Below are 14,673 nucleotides of genomic sequence, written 5' to 3' on the forward strand. Positions count from 1 at the left end.
TATTGTGTGTATCATCTTGAATCCTAAACTTAAAGGACTGACATGGGACAGCTCATCATAACCATCCTCTCATCCAAGAAGAAACCGAGAAAAAGGTTAAAATCAACTGCAGGAAAACAGCATTTAAAAAAAGTGTAAGTGTGGGTTTAAATCTTAAACTTGGCTGCTGTAACAAAATAATAATGGATGGATGTTCATACTCTTAGTTTTGGCTTATTAGTTGACAACAACTGCTGTAGCAGGGCTGGCCAATTATTCCAGTTTCAATTTCAGTGACAATTTGGCTTCCAATTATTACAAAAATCAAGATAACCCTGATTAATCAATTGCTGCGCTGCATGCTGTGTTACACTTATTTTGCCCACAGGTTTGTCATGGGGTAATTATTTTTTTACGTTTTTGCTGTATTTTGGCTGTAAATGATTCTTTTAAATTACTATATAAAATAATTTTCAATAATTTTTTTTAATGTTCCACATATGTATATTCCTTCATTGCATGCTTTCTATAGTGTTTTTGTGTCTATCATATATATTTTTTTATTTCCTATAATTGAGCAGCTGTAGTCATTAGGGTACTCCATTCTGAGTTTGCCTAAATATATTTGAGCTAAATTGAATGATTTTGTAAGTTTCGTGAAGTCATTGCAGTGGCTGAGGTAAGCTACTGATTATTTTCTTGGCCATATTGTGCAACCGGCAGGGATATATGCAACATGTAAGCCACAGCTATGACATTTTTTTTCCACGTCTTTCTGTGTGTAGACCAACCACAACGTTTTGAACTGCATCTTGCAAATGATAGAAGATGACAAGGGCCATTAATAGCATTGTCCAAAATAGCATACGTCCATACTAAATACTAATTATTTTAAGTGCATAAGTGTGTAAAGTGCATTCACATTGAAAACTCAGATGCAGTGTACTGGCACACTCAAAAATGCCTGAAAATTGAGTATGGAAGGATGGACACTTCACACCCATAATGAACGCCATATTGGTGATTTAGTGCATGGGTTCTAAGCTTTTCAACCTGGGACCCTCAAAATACAGGTGCTAGAGACCGGGGACCCCCAGTGCTATAGCTGAAGGTGGGCAAAGCATAGTTGAACATATGTGCAAGAATAGGCATGTGCAGTCCTACAATTTAAGGATTTTTGTCAATAGTTATTTGATTTCCCATAAATCTCCCACATTTGACCGTTTATATTTTTACATTTAACAAATTCTATGCATATATTTTTTGCAAATTTGGAAAATACGTACAATTTGACATCATTAAGAAATAGTCCACGCTGAGAACCACTGATACAGTGGTTATTATACTTGCCAAGATGTTTATTGGATAGAAGTCACGCAGATGATGTGTCATCACTGTGCACCACTAAAATGAGTTTGCCAGCTTGTAAGCAGCTGCCTGTTGAAGCTCGGAAGATAATAAAGAGCAAATAATATGTCAGTCCCAACTCACGGCTTCTTTTATCAAGCTACAGACCAGGACAGTACTGTCAGCAGACAAGCGTGCTAGCTAAAGTTAGACTTCGCTTGCTAGTTAGTTAACAGTAGAACATTTCAAACGCCCTTTCAAAATAAATTATACGTTGGGACCCTGACCTTACGGCAGTGTAATTTCATTTTCATGAAGCAAATGATGTTAACATTAAATACAAGCCTTCAAATTTTGATTATAATGGTCTAAAGTCTGTTTACAACTTGCTGTTGGAAAAAAAAGTAGAAGAAAACAGAGGTGGTGTAACTGCCGTCACTTTCTGTAAATGCAGAACGGCAGTGCACGATTTAACAAAGGTATGATGACACCCATATCTATGCGATTTAAGACATTTTTTTTGGCCATCAGTGTCTTCCGTAGATTTTTAATTCCATACTTAGCTCATGAAACCATAAAGATTTAAGCTGATGAGATATTTCCTTGGTAAGCGACAGTTTTACTGTCACGGAGGCTTTAATTTTGAAACAATCACCGGAAGCATAGCTGTAACGACTTCCTTTGTGACAGGTGTAGAGCTCAACATGCTATGAATTTGTTACAGCCCCGGTGCTCAGTACGCTGCTCGCCGTTACACACGGCAGGTGTTGCTGTCTGTTCTCCTCCTTCTCCCTCGCGATGCTTTTGATTCTGTGCTCGGTGCCGCCAAGTCGAGCGCGTGCATCTGATAGTACCCACGGCGTATCGACCATGTAGATCAATCCCATGAGCGGAGAAGGAGAGGGAAGTTTACCTCCAGCGACCTGAGCGAGGAGAGAGGTGGATCATTGCACGGCGGATTACACGTTGAAGTAAGAGGCTTTGAAATTGTCGGCAGGTCATCAGGATGCAAAAATAATTAGATAAAAAGTTGATAAAAAATACACTATTTTCAAGTCTGCTAAAGGTATACAATCCTGCATTTGTTTTTGTTTGTATCTTGATTCAAAGTCTTTGATGTAGAAAACTCTGCTTGGATCTGGAGTTGCTGAAAATATGCAGTACTGGTCACAAAAAGGACATCCACTGCCTTAAAATGCATTATCTCTACATATAGAGATAATTAAAAATATATAATACCTAGATATACGTTTCATTATGAGAGCAATATAGGTTGTAGGGGTTGTCTAAATTGTATAGTCCTCTCAGCACACGCAAATGTTGACTCAGTAATTGCTGGCACACTGGATGGGTTAACCTGTTTTCTGTGGTTTCTTGCTTCCATACAGTGGTTAGTGGCAGCTGGCACAATGTTCATAAAAACACCACTAATCTCATCAAAGCTCTGCTGAGGTCTGACCTTAGGGCTCAGTCCAGGAATATTTGTCCCTAGTAAGATGCGTGTCCATCTTTAAAAAGGCAGCATGATGCTCATAAATGTCACAAAAAGATCTGAAAGATTTACCTTGGGAGCTTGAGCTACAAGTGAGGGCTGCTTTTATCAGCCCTATACCTTGGACAAATCTGTATGCCAGAGCTCGCCTCTGTCCGCTGATTTAATTTAACTTCCCATTGTCAGTCAGAGGCAGTGCTCAGACCCTCCCCAGCTGCTGATTACATAATGCCAGCCCAGGACTGCCACAGTTTAGTGAGCGGGGGGGGGGGGGGGGACTCAGGCCAAACTGAGCACAGACAATACTGAGTGAAGGAGGCCAGATTACCACGTTACATAAGGGATGTTTTCTTTCCACTCGACTGGGATGATGCAGATGATGGTGGTCCAGAAATAGGTCTGAGTGAAGGAGTAAGGGATGCTGCTGTTCGAGCAGAGGAGGAGGAAGAGTACACAGACGAGCTTGGTAATGCAGAGTGAGCGTGGTTAATGTCCCCTGTTACAGTCTTTGTGTACAGTGGTACACCCAGTGAGTGCCAGACAATATTTACACTGAAGGACATATAAGTGTAATGTCCTTTTGCAGAGGTGGAGGGGACATGTCTGTCAGCTTTCCATCTGGTTCACTCATCTGCAAAGTGCACAGAGGTGTTACATGCTTCATTAGGTGGCATCACTCTGTTTCAGTGTGGATTTCATACTTCATCACAGCCAGACTACTTCAAACCCCATTTTCTGGTGTTTATTGGCACTGATAGTGCAGGTGTTGAAGTGAAAGCACAGCCTCACCTGTTACTTTCCTAATTCAAAGTCATCTAATTGAGCACTAATGGCATCATGAGCAGATTTTCACACTACAGATGGAGGATGAAGTGGATTAATTTTATCAAATGCAATCCGAGGAGCATAAAAGGTTAACTTTTGCAAGCATCTGCTGCCTGTGCTCTTGCCAAAGTTGTGTCATATTTACAGAGTGCATTGATTTTGTAATATATGACAGCTGGCAGTGAATTATGATGCCCGCTGGTCGGAGATGCACTGACAACTTTCATCCATCACATGCGATTTGAAAATGCATAACTCTTCGTCACAGTGCACAAAACCCTTGTTGCTGAGTGAAAGACAGGCAAGCTGAAAGAAAGGGAGGTTTCTTTAATGTCCTGGGCTGATAATTGTCACTGATTTGGGAGTGAATACATACTATGCTATCATGTGATTTGATAATGTGATTTGATCAATCTAAATTTATTTTAAGATGATACATTGAAAATATCTAAAACCAGGGCTTGACATTGATACTTGCCAACCAGCCAAATGCAGGTGGACTTCAACCATAGCAGGTAGTACAGTTAGTACACTAGCCACTTTGGCAGATTTAATTTAGCACATCTTGTGCTTTATTCTAACTAGGTTCTAGCAGCCTTATGGAATGAGACTGTTCCGCACATAATGGGGGCAGTTTTTCCACAATATAAATGCAAAATGCTAGCGTTGAGTCTACTTTTTAGACCACAAACTTTGTCAGTTTTTATTTCCAGCGTGGAAGGAAAAGAAAAAAAGAAAATTGGAAGAACAGTGTTCTTTTACTTTTAGTGGATTGCGGATTTAGTTTAAGTAAACTCTAGCATGCCACAGCCATCCTGAATCATTTAAAACATTATTTCCAATTGGAAAATTGTGGCTAGTGAAAATTCAGAGTGACTTATAACTTTGGAAAACTGCTAGCCACAGTGGCTGGTGAGCAAAAGGCTAATGTTGAACCCTGTCTAAAATGTACGGGAAGTGAGTCACAACTTACTCACAGTACGTCAAACTGTTTTATTAAGTCAACAATAGAAAAAAGTAGCTGGCTATAATTCAGTGAGTAGTCAGCCATAAAATACATATAATCCAAGAAACCATTTCCTTTTTTTCATTATTTCATGTTCTTTTTTAGGAAAACAATAGATTTGTCATTTACTGTAGAATTAAATGCCATGTGTCTTTTAAAAAAATATGGTGTTGCAACAAGAGTTACAGCTGATCTGTAGTCCAGGAGAGACCTCATGTTCTTTTTATTAAAAGAAAAACATCCTTTTTATATATTAATGCCAACATTGGTATTAGCTAAAATACGTTTGGAAACATCCACATATCGTGCATCCCTAGATGCACTACAATACATGACCTATGATCAAGATGCTATCAAGATACAGCAGTTCAGTGATATCCATTACATAACGGTAGACAAGGACGCTTAAAAATCTGAAAAATATAAAATGCCCTGAAAGGTTAAGTGCGGTAATGAATTTATTAAGTGCAATCTGGATGCTATTTTTTGGGCTTTTTACCTTTATTCAGAGAGAAAAGGTCAACTGATTGAATCGGAAATCAGTGCTGGGAATAACATGGGAAAGGAGCCACAGGTTGGATTCGACCTGCTCTACCTTTGGAAGGCTAGCTTGTACTAAACAAGGCCTGTAACCTAACTGCTAGGCCATGCACACCCCTATCCACTGCAGTTTTGCATCAGTTTCACTTCTTATAATGTCTCAAATCTCATTTTCTTTTCACCACTATCCAACATTTTTCTGCTGTCCTCCTTTTTATGCCCCATTGTAAGCTTCTTCTCTGGCCAGTACTCTTTTCGCTTATGTGACCCTCATACATGTTGTAATCTGCACCACCAGGAGTGATGCACCTGTGATTTTGTGAGTCAAACTAGCAAGATAACCAGTTTGGAGCTTCATATAAAAACATATTTGGCACCAGGAAATCAGTAATCGTATCCAACAAGTCAGGGCGACAAAATGTTGCCATATCTATAATTTGTTCCTCCTCTAGTTTGTGCTTGCTGCATGAAAGATTATTCTAAAAATCTTAATACCACAGTTTGACTCTTCAGCTTTGTAAATCTTCATTTTTTAACAACTCTTCCTAAAACTTATATCACCATGCAATGTCAGTCCTGTGGCTTTACTTTATATAGAATTAACCAAACCACGTGATAAAATGTTATAAAAGACAACTACATAAGCCGCATTAGAGCTGTGCATAGAGACAGTATTATTCTATGATAAATTTTGGATAAGAACCAGGAAAAAACTCGGTACATACAGTCCTAAAGGGAGCAGCAGCAGCAGCACTGCAGGAGCTGTGGGCCGCATCCTAATAAACAGAGATGACTGCAGTGGGAGCTGTGAAAGCAGACATAACAAGGATATGACAATTACATAATCCTCAAATTTGCAATCTGTTCTGCAGTTTTATAATGCATGAAAATGAAAGGTAAACAGAAAATGGCATTCATGTGATAATCGGCTCTTCATGCATTTTTTTAGTAAACAGACTTAATGGAAGATTTTCAAGCAGAGGGAGGGTTTCAAGCACAATGTAAGCTACTTTTAAGATGCATGTGACAAAAGCAGAAAAGGTTAAAAATCCAGCCGCTGTTATGAAAAATATCCATCAATTGTCAGCTTGTTGGCTTGATGAATTGTCCCTTAGTAAACTTGATTTTTGAGAGACTTTTCAAGACTAAGGAAGTAAAGAAAAAAAAACATCTTCCTCATTTTGTGATCACAGTAACACGCATATTTAAGGCTGCCACTTGGTCAAGAGATATTAATGATATTGAGTCATGTCATGCTATCAGATGATGGAAAATCAAGTGATTAGGCCAAGAATCTAGCAACATATAAAAGAAAATAAAACAATGGCAGACTGGATTTCTCTCTACATGGCAAATTAACATCTTTGTAAGAGACTCCTTGGAAACATGACTGATGTTGCTTGTTTTGCATCTTTTGTTGCCTACAAAAATTATGTACAGCGCTTAACCCTTGACCTACTGAGTCTAAAAATGGCGATTTGGACATATTTTGTTGTTATGGCTGTAAAATAGTCAGGAAATGCCCTAAGTCTGAGAGCTTTGGTCCCTTTTCCCAGGAGTACTTGAACTTAACTTTTCAACATCTGGTTAATGATTATTGCACATTATATGGAATTGTCAGCAGTTTAAAAGAAGAAAAACACAAAAATGGATTTGATTTTCACGTCTTTTATGAGAAGAAATGTTGTTATTGCTCATGAAGTTTTGATTGGACATTTGAAATGTGAACCTATACATGTTTAGAACAATCACCAGTCATTTTTTGAGTCTAGGACTCTGGATGTGCAAAACACAGTGCAAAAGATAACTATATACATAGGTGACATTTAGTGCAAATAAAGATGGAAAAATGCATTCTCAACATTCTCAAGTTACATATTATTATTGCACATGACAGATACACACAAATGCCACTATCTAACGCTATTTTTTGAAAACAAAACACCACTCTCGCTCACTCTCCTTTCTCACTTGTCTTTTGCCAAAGCTGCCGTTTTCGCGGTGCTGTTCGACACTACCGTAATATATATACCACACGTCATATATTGCCAGAAAGCACAGATTCTCAGCTCTCTGTCAGCGTTAGAATCCGTTGAGAATCCGTGTAGCGGTTTCAGATACTTCTAGTGTTTTGCTATGGTGTTTTGCACATCTTATGGTTGCAAGTACTGTAATGAACCATATATGTGTGCATGCCCACAATTCTCAGCTTTCCAATGCCATTGGAATTTTTCTGATTGGACAAACTTTGACAGAGTTACAGTAATAATACTCCGGACATATAAAACACAGCGCCGGCGCTGGGTCAGTAGGTAAAGGGTTAACACATTTATTAGTGGAAAAAACAGCAGCAACTTGACACGTCTGCTGTGAGACAAAACCTGCTGAGAGCTTTGGAAAGCACAGTCTTGCACCTCCCAATGACCCTAATTTATGTTCCCTGCCCTGATCATGTTGTGGTGACAGCCAACCGATGACAAATCAAACCTGAAGGCTTGTATTCATGCTTTCTAACATTACTGTGTCCTTGAGGTGGGCTGATGTAAAAAGGCTGAGTGATTTGAGCGCAGCAGGTACTCCACTACAAAGAAAAGTGTTTGCTGTTAAATGAACACTGCTGCCTGACAGATGCTTGAGTGCACCTGCTGATTAAGGCTTCCAGCTGATCTTGTTGGACTTTAACAAGCATGTAGAGGGGGACACCACTGTGCTATCCCCTTCAGGGGAGCCAAGGTGCTTGTTTCACTTGCTAATGAAATAGAGTGGCTGTTTAATGGATTTATCATTCAGTATTAAGAAGGGAGATGTGTGTCTTTGCAGACATGACACTGTGAGGCCACTGCATCCGGCAGCCTGGATGGACATGATGGAGGAGGCTGCCAGCCAGCTGGAGAGAGACCATGTGCACAGCGTCTATGACAAGATTGCTCCATATTTCAATGACAGCCGCTATAAAGCCTGGCCCAAGGTACGACAGTTCCTGTTGGACCTAGAGCCAGGGAGCATCGTTGCTGATATTGGTAAGTTTAACCTCCAGGACTGATGCAGTCTCAGTAATCCCATGACACTTTGCATCAATACATCATTAGTGGTCCTTTCTAGGTACAGATAAGTAAATGATAGATCTGTTTCCCTGAAGGTGAAGGAAGACATATTCTCAATGTAATCCCAGCTCCCGCCATCTTTTATCACTGACTCTAGTTGACTGTCTTGACCTTGGCAGGTTGTGGCAATGGCAAGTATCTCCACATCAACCAGGAGGTGTTCAAGCTGGGGTGTGATGTTTGTCGCCCCCTGGTGGACTTTGCCTGGAGCCAGGGCCATGAGGTCCAGATGTGTGACAGTCTGCAATTGCCTTACAGAGACAGCTGCTTTGACGCCGTGCTCTCTATCGCAGGTAATACACCAACACATGTAAAGGGAATTTTGTTAATCTGCTCACATTCAGGAAGCTGCAACACCTGCAGCAGCTGTTTGCCTCAAACTAAAGTGCTCATAAAAATGACAAACATGAGATTACTCAGTGTCTGTGTTGCCTAGCCAACAGTGTGGAAAAAAATGATGTTTCATTCCAACATAAGAGTGTAATTTATGGACAAATGACAACAGCAGATTGCCATGCTGTTAATTCATTTCTTGTGCCTATGAGGGCTAAATGCTTTAGGAAGATAATCTATTTACATTTTTTTCCCAATATTGTGATTTAATTTGCAATTACTTCTTATCTTCCTTGTATTATGTTAGGATGAAATTAGATGAGACATGAGTTAATATGTATGGCATACAAAAAAATATAGTATCATGAAAAGCTCTTTTTTCCTGATTTACTTCAAGAAGTGAAACTGCCATATCTTCTAGTCATCTCATACAATGTGAAATATTTGAGAACTTTTTTGTTTATTCCTGATTATTACAGCTTACAGCTCACAAAAATCCACTGTCTCAAAATATTAGAATATCACAAAGCATCAGTCCAAAAAAAAGAATTTATAATACAGAAATGTTGACATTCTGGGAAATTATGTTCATTTGTGCACTCAGTAATTGGTCTTTCTGAATACATTTCTGCCTCTATGCAACGTGGCATGGAGGCGTCAGTCTGTGGCACTGCTGGAGTGTCATGAAGCCCAGGTTGCTCTGATAGCAGCCTTCAGCTCATCTGTGTTGTTGAGTCTCTCATCATCCTCTTAAAATTTCCCCAGAGATTCTCTGTGGGGGTTCAGGTCAGTCCAGTTGGCTGGCCAATCAAACAGTAACACCACTGCCAGTAAACCAGTTTCTGGTATTTGTGGCCTCACTATAGACAGATGCCAAGTCCTGCTGGAAAAGAAAATCAGTATCTCCATAAAGCCTCTCAGCACATGGAAGCATGAGGGGCTATAAAATCTCCTGGTAGATGGCTGACAGCATTGACTGGACCGTATCAAGCACACTGTTGCTTTTGCACCTTTTCTTAACACACTTTCCCCTTCCAGTCAACCTTCCATGAACATGTATTGACACAGCCTTTGAGAACAGTCTGCCTTTTCAGCAATGACCTTCTGTGGCTACCCTCCATGTAAAGGGGTCTCAATGTTTGTCCTCTGTACAACAGTCAAGTCAGCAGTCTTAGCCATGGATATGGCTGTAAGTAGTGAACCAGAATGAGAGAAAGAATGCTCAGGAAACCTTTGCAAATTGGACTTTTCCGCAATACTCTGATATTTTGAGACAGTGCATTTTAGATTTTTGTGAGCTGTAAGCTGTAATCATCAACACTAAACAAAAAAGTCATTGATTATTTCACTTTGTATGAGATGAATCTCATTGAATTCATAAAATTTTGAAATAAACCACAGGAAAAATGAACTTTTACATAATATTCAAATTTTTTGAGATGCACCTGTATTTTTATCTTCTTCAATCACAGCAATAAACTGACTGATTAGTTTAACTTGCAGCATGTAGGCAGTCATCATGACATTTTAAAAAAGCTCTTCCAAAAAAATGTGGTGTAAACAACAATATGAAAGTCGGTAACACATTATAAAAACTAAACCAAAACAGAAGCAGAAACAATCAAAAAACAAATCTGTGGCTTTACCACTTTGCATTTTAAAAATTCAAATTAAGTCATTGTAAGACATATTTAAACATGTGGATTGCACCTTTTAATCTTTTAACCACTGTCTATGAATTTTACTGGACAGTCTTTCAATAATAAATGCATACATATTGAAAATGAATGAAGCCTACTGATCTCCAGCTAGTCACATCACACATACTGAAGAGCAGTATGGGAGGAGAACAGACAAACTTAGGTAAATCAAAGTCCCAATCAAGGCTAAACCTTTTAGGCAAATATCTGTGATTATTTTGACTCGCATTGCAAATTTGATCTGATCTTGATTGTTGTATTAAAAGGAATGATCATTTTATGGCCTTTTCATTTTGATGAAGAAAAAACACACAAAAAATAAGGAAAGCTGGGCTTTATGCAAACTATTCTACAAATATTGACACTTTAAAGTTTACATGATGTGTAGAGCAGTGGTCGGAAATCGGAGGTCTGGGGGTCACTTGCAGACCTCTTCCTCCCTCAGTGCTGCCTGCAAGGCAATTTCAGAAATCAAGAAACTCTAAACATGAAGAAAATATGAGGAATATTTAAAAAATCTATAATAAGATTTAATCTCTTATATATTTTTGGTTCTTTGTAATTGTTGCGAATAAAGTGTTTTATATGCATTTTTAAATTAATTTGTATAAGACTAGATATCTAAAAATATATAGTAAAACAACCAGTATTAGTATTATGTCAATTTCATTGAGTTAATGCCACAGCATAAGGATACAAAGGTTTGATCATGTGGAGGAGAAGGAGAAAAAAATAATAATAATAAATAGATAAAAATAAATAAATAAATAAAAATAATTGGAAATTGGAAATTTATCTGAACCTAAAAGGAAACTTACTATAACAAACACATCATGAAATACCTGCCAAAATGCCACTCTGTCTCATGCAAGATCACTTGGTTGCTATACTGTTTTGCCTTGTTTCCCCTCTTCCTTTGTCTTTCTGCTCTTATCTTTTTATTTTATTGTCATTATTATTATTATTATTATTATTGTTATTATTATTTTGTTTGCTTGCTTTCTGTCCTCTTTCTTTTCCTCCTTGATTTTTCCCTTCTTTTCCTTCTCTTTGTCTACATCAATTTGTCTCTTATTTATTTTCATCGTATGTATATAATTTTGTAAATCAACACTACAACTTGCTACCCATTTATCTGTCTGTTCACATGTATTTGTTTGTATGCACTTATTGGTGAATAAAAAAAATAACTAAAAATAATAATTGGAAAAACAGCTTAAATTCAGTGTTGATTAGCTGATTAAGTTAAGCATTTCTATTGCATTTGAGTTTGAAGATATGGATGATGTCTTAAGAAATTGCATTGAAAGTGATATATTTGTCCCTTTTCATTAAATTGGTTATCGTTGTTTACTTGATTATCCTGCTATGCTACAAAATCAGCCCTCCATCAGTGGGAATAAAACTGATGTGTAACCAAAATTACCCATCTCTGCTGTAAAGGGATCTTAAAACTGTATTAAACTGGTATTTTAACAGACATTTCAGGTTAGAAAAATTTAACACCTTCTGCAATTTGAAAATGATAATTATCTATGTGGCGATTTATTCTAAATTTTCATTAACTGCTCAGCCTCAGTGCCTGCTAGTGTACATAATGTGCCTTGTTTGCTGTCAGTGCTACATGTGAGGCATCATAATTAAATTGATGCCATCTTAATTCTGACAAATGAATTATTTTCACAGTCATCCATCATTTGTCCACCAAAGAGCGCCGTATTCGAGCAATAAAAGAGATGGCTCGCACCCTGCGAGTGGGCGGATGCATCATGATCTATGTGTGGGCCATGGAGCAGAAGCGCCGTAAGTTTGAGAAACAGGACATCTTCGTTCCCTGGAACCCAAACCCTCATTCCCCCTTTATCAGACCCAGACGGAGGGCCACGGCTCAGAGTGAGAGTGAAGCCATAGACAACAGCGACAAGCACAGGAAGGTTAGAAGCACATCCTCAGTGGCAGACGAAGAAGACCTGGCCTGCAGTACCCCTCAGCAGAGTTCCCAGAGACTGTGGTTCTTCTCCAGGTCTCTGGATTCTGTGTTTGACTTTGGAAGCTTAGCCATCTCTCGCTCGTCCTCCAGAGACTTGAGCATTTTATCGTCACCCACGGGTGAAAACGAGGGGAACAAGACCCGACAAAGAGGGAGAGGGCGAGGCCTCATTAAGCAAGTGTCAAACTTCTTCTCCCCGCCGTCTGTGATCGGATCAGAGGAGGACGTCTTTGACTCGGTCACAGACCTGCACAAGGGACACAGTAATGATCCTGAGAGCAACAACAACACCACAACCAACAACAACGGCACAGGAAACCAGAGCATGTCTGTATCTTTAGCCCAGGAGTGCAGCTCCCTGGCCCTGCCTGATCTGGTTTCTTTCCAGAAGGAGCACCTAAAGCAGTGTGACGAGGAGGGTGAAGCAGAGCCGCAGGGAAAAGAGCAGCCGGAAAGCACAAGGATTCCCGAGGGGAACGTGGAGCAGGTGCAGGGCTCCTGCCTGAGGTACTATCATGTCTTCAGGGAGGGAGAGCTTGCAGAGCTGATAGAGAACCATGTGGAGGAGCTTCATGTCAAACACACTTATTTTGATCATGCCAACTGGTGTGTGGTGGCAGAGAAAGTGCAGTTATGGAAGATTTGATTTTAGCTTGTTTGGTTTTATGTTGCATCAACTCTGCCTCAAGTTAAAGCACTGAATGACACATTTTAATGACTATTACACTCTTTAAACTAATAACTAATAGAAATATATAGGCATAGCAGTTGTTAAAGGTACCCTCAACTTAATTACTCCACTGCTGTACTTCACTACTTGACTGTTTCAGACAAAAGGTTTTATACTTCTGGTAGGTGCTGCAACCACTTGTGTGAAAAACGAATCATTTTTGCGAGTAAAAATGTTTTTCATAGTCTTTGCTGCAGCAGTGGAGGATGCACGGATGGGTTTGCTCTACAATGGCTATCACTGTATAGTATTTATTCTGTCAGTACAAGCAGTATCCTGTGTATGTTCTCTTTAGGTGTCAGTAAGATGTTTTTATTATGAAACCAGTGCTGCTAATAATTTTATCTCTTTCAAAAGAGCAAGGGAAATGATGAAAAATGCACTGTTTGTCTCTTTAAGCTTTTAATATTGGCTAAAGAGGAATTAATGACACTCCAGTACACTCTTCCATCTGCTCTTTTTATTATTTATTATCATTTTTATTACAGCTTTTAATTATTCTAAATTTCTGCACTTTTTACAAATGCACGCTACTTAATTTTAAAATATGAGACTGATGGCAAACATTTCATGGACTTCTGTAAACTTCTCTGGTGTAATCCATCACAACACTAAGAAAAGCTTCAGTAGAATTTCTTCCAGAACATTTGTGCAATTGCTTATTTAAAGTGTTACGTGCTGCAAGTGTTTGTGTGTTTGATGTTTGTAAAAGTCGTGTACTGTCTTGAGTTCAACAAGCTGAATTTTACCACCAGTATGTTTCAGCAAATCAACTGCCTCATATAATGTGAATAACATTGCACTGCATCACAGAATATGTCGCTGCTTGATGTCTAAAAATGACATAAAATGTGTGAAACTCTGAACAAACCGGTATTCAGTACCCATAGTGCCAAGGACAGTGCATGTTCTAATCAGTAGGGTATGTTTGTTTTAAAGTGACTCTGGTACCTTCATGTTTAATGTGACCTGATGTGAACACATTTAATTTGTTTTGCTTTAGTACATTTGTTTTTCAATAAATTTGTTTTTCATAAGTGGTGTTATGATGTTTTGAGATTTGCAAGGATTTTCTTGAAAACCTTAATACCATTGTATGGTAAGTTTAAGTTTAAGTAAATGCTGTACTAGTAAGCATACAGAATACTTAAAGGTGCAGTGTGTAATATTTAGTCTAGTAGCATTTAGTAAAACAAACAAACTTGGTTAAATGAAACATGATGTCTATAGGTAGGTCTATCCTAATTAGTGTTTATCCACCTGAAAAAAATGTGTTTTTCTTTAATATTAACTCAGAATAAGCAATCTATTCATACATGGGGGGGGTCCCCTCCATAGATGCAGCCATCTTGAATTTATTGCATTTTGCATGTTTCTCTGGTGAAACTGTGGCAACCAGTGGAATTTTTAAAAAAAAGTGTATCTGTTATTTGGTCGCTTCTGTGGCACCATAGAAACATGCAAAATGCAAAAATTAAAGATGGCGGCATCCACTGAGGGGACCCTCCCAATGTATGAATAGATTGCCTATTCTGAGTTAAAATAAAAAAAACCCACATTTTTTTCAGGTGTATAAACACTAATTAGGATAGACCTACCTATAGACGTCATGTTTCATTTAACAAAG

General features: G+C 38.6%; 1 protein-coding gene across 1 annotated transcript; it reads left to right on the forward strand.

The window, feature by feature from the left end:
* The first annotated feature begins 2,056 nt into the window (after window positions 1-2,056).
* trmt9b (tRNA methyltransferase 9B) lies at window positions 2,057-14,065 on the forward strand. Its single transcript, XM_041797258.1, has 4 exons — window positions 2,057-2,297; window positions 8,010-8,209; window positions 8,413-8,586; window positions 12,013-14,065. Exons 2-4 carry the CDS (start codon window positions 8,047-8,049, stop codon window positions 12,960-12,962), a joined length of 1,287 nt encoding a protein of 428 aa, XP_041653192.1. The 5' UTR covers window positions 2,057-2,297; window positions 8,010-8,046; the 3' UTR covers window positions 12,963-14,065.
* The last annotated feature ends 608 nt before the right edge of the window (window positions 14,066-14,673 follow it).

This window comes from Cheilinus undulatus, linkage group 2 (assembly GCF_018320785.1).
Source record: "Cheilinus undulatus linkage group 2, ASM1832078v1, whole genome shotgun sequence".
NCBI classification, from domain to species: domain Eukaryota; kingdom Metazoa; phylum Chordata; class Actinopteri; order Labriformes; family Labridae; genus Cheilinus; species Cheilinus undulatus.

What these genes read in the sequence shown, in the direction of transcription:
- trmt9b (XM_041797258.1), top strand. Translation starts at nt 8,047, where the DNA reads ATGGACATGATGGAGGAGGCTGCCAGCCAGCTGGAGAGAGACCATGTG. An exon ending in GAGCATCGTTGCTGATATTG is followed by an intron (nt 8,210 to 8,412) that starts GTAAGTTTAACC and finishes TGACCTTGGCAG; the next exon opens with GTTGTGGCAATGGCAAGTAT. An exon ending in CGCCGTGCTCTCTATCGCAG is followed by an intron (nt 8,587 to 12,012) that starts GTAATACACCAA and finishes TTATTTTCACAG; the next exon opens with TCATCCATCATTTGTCCACC.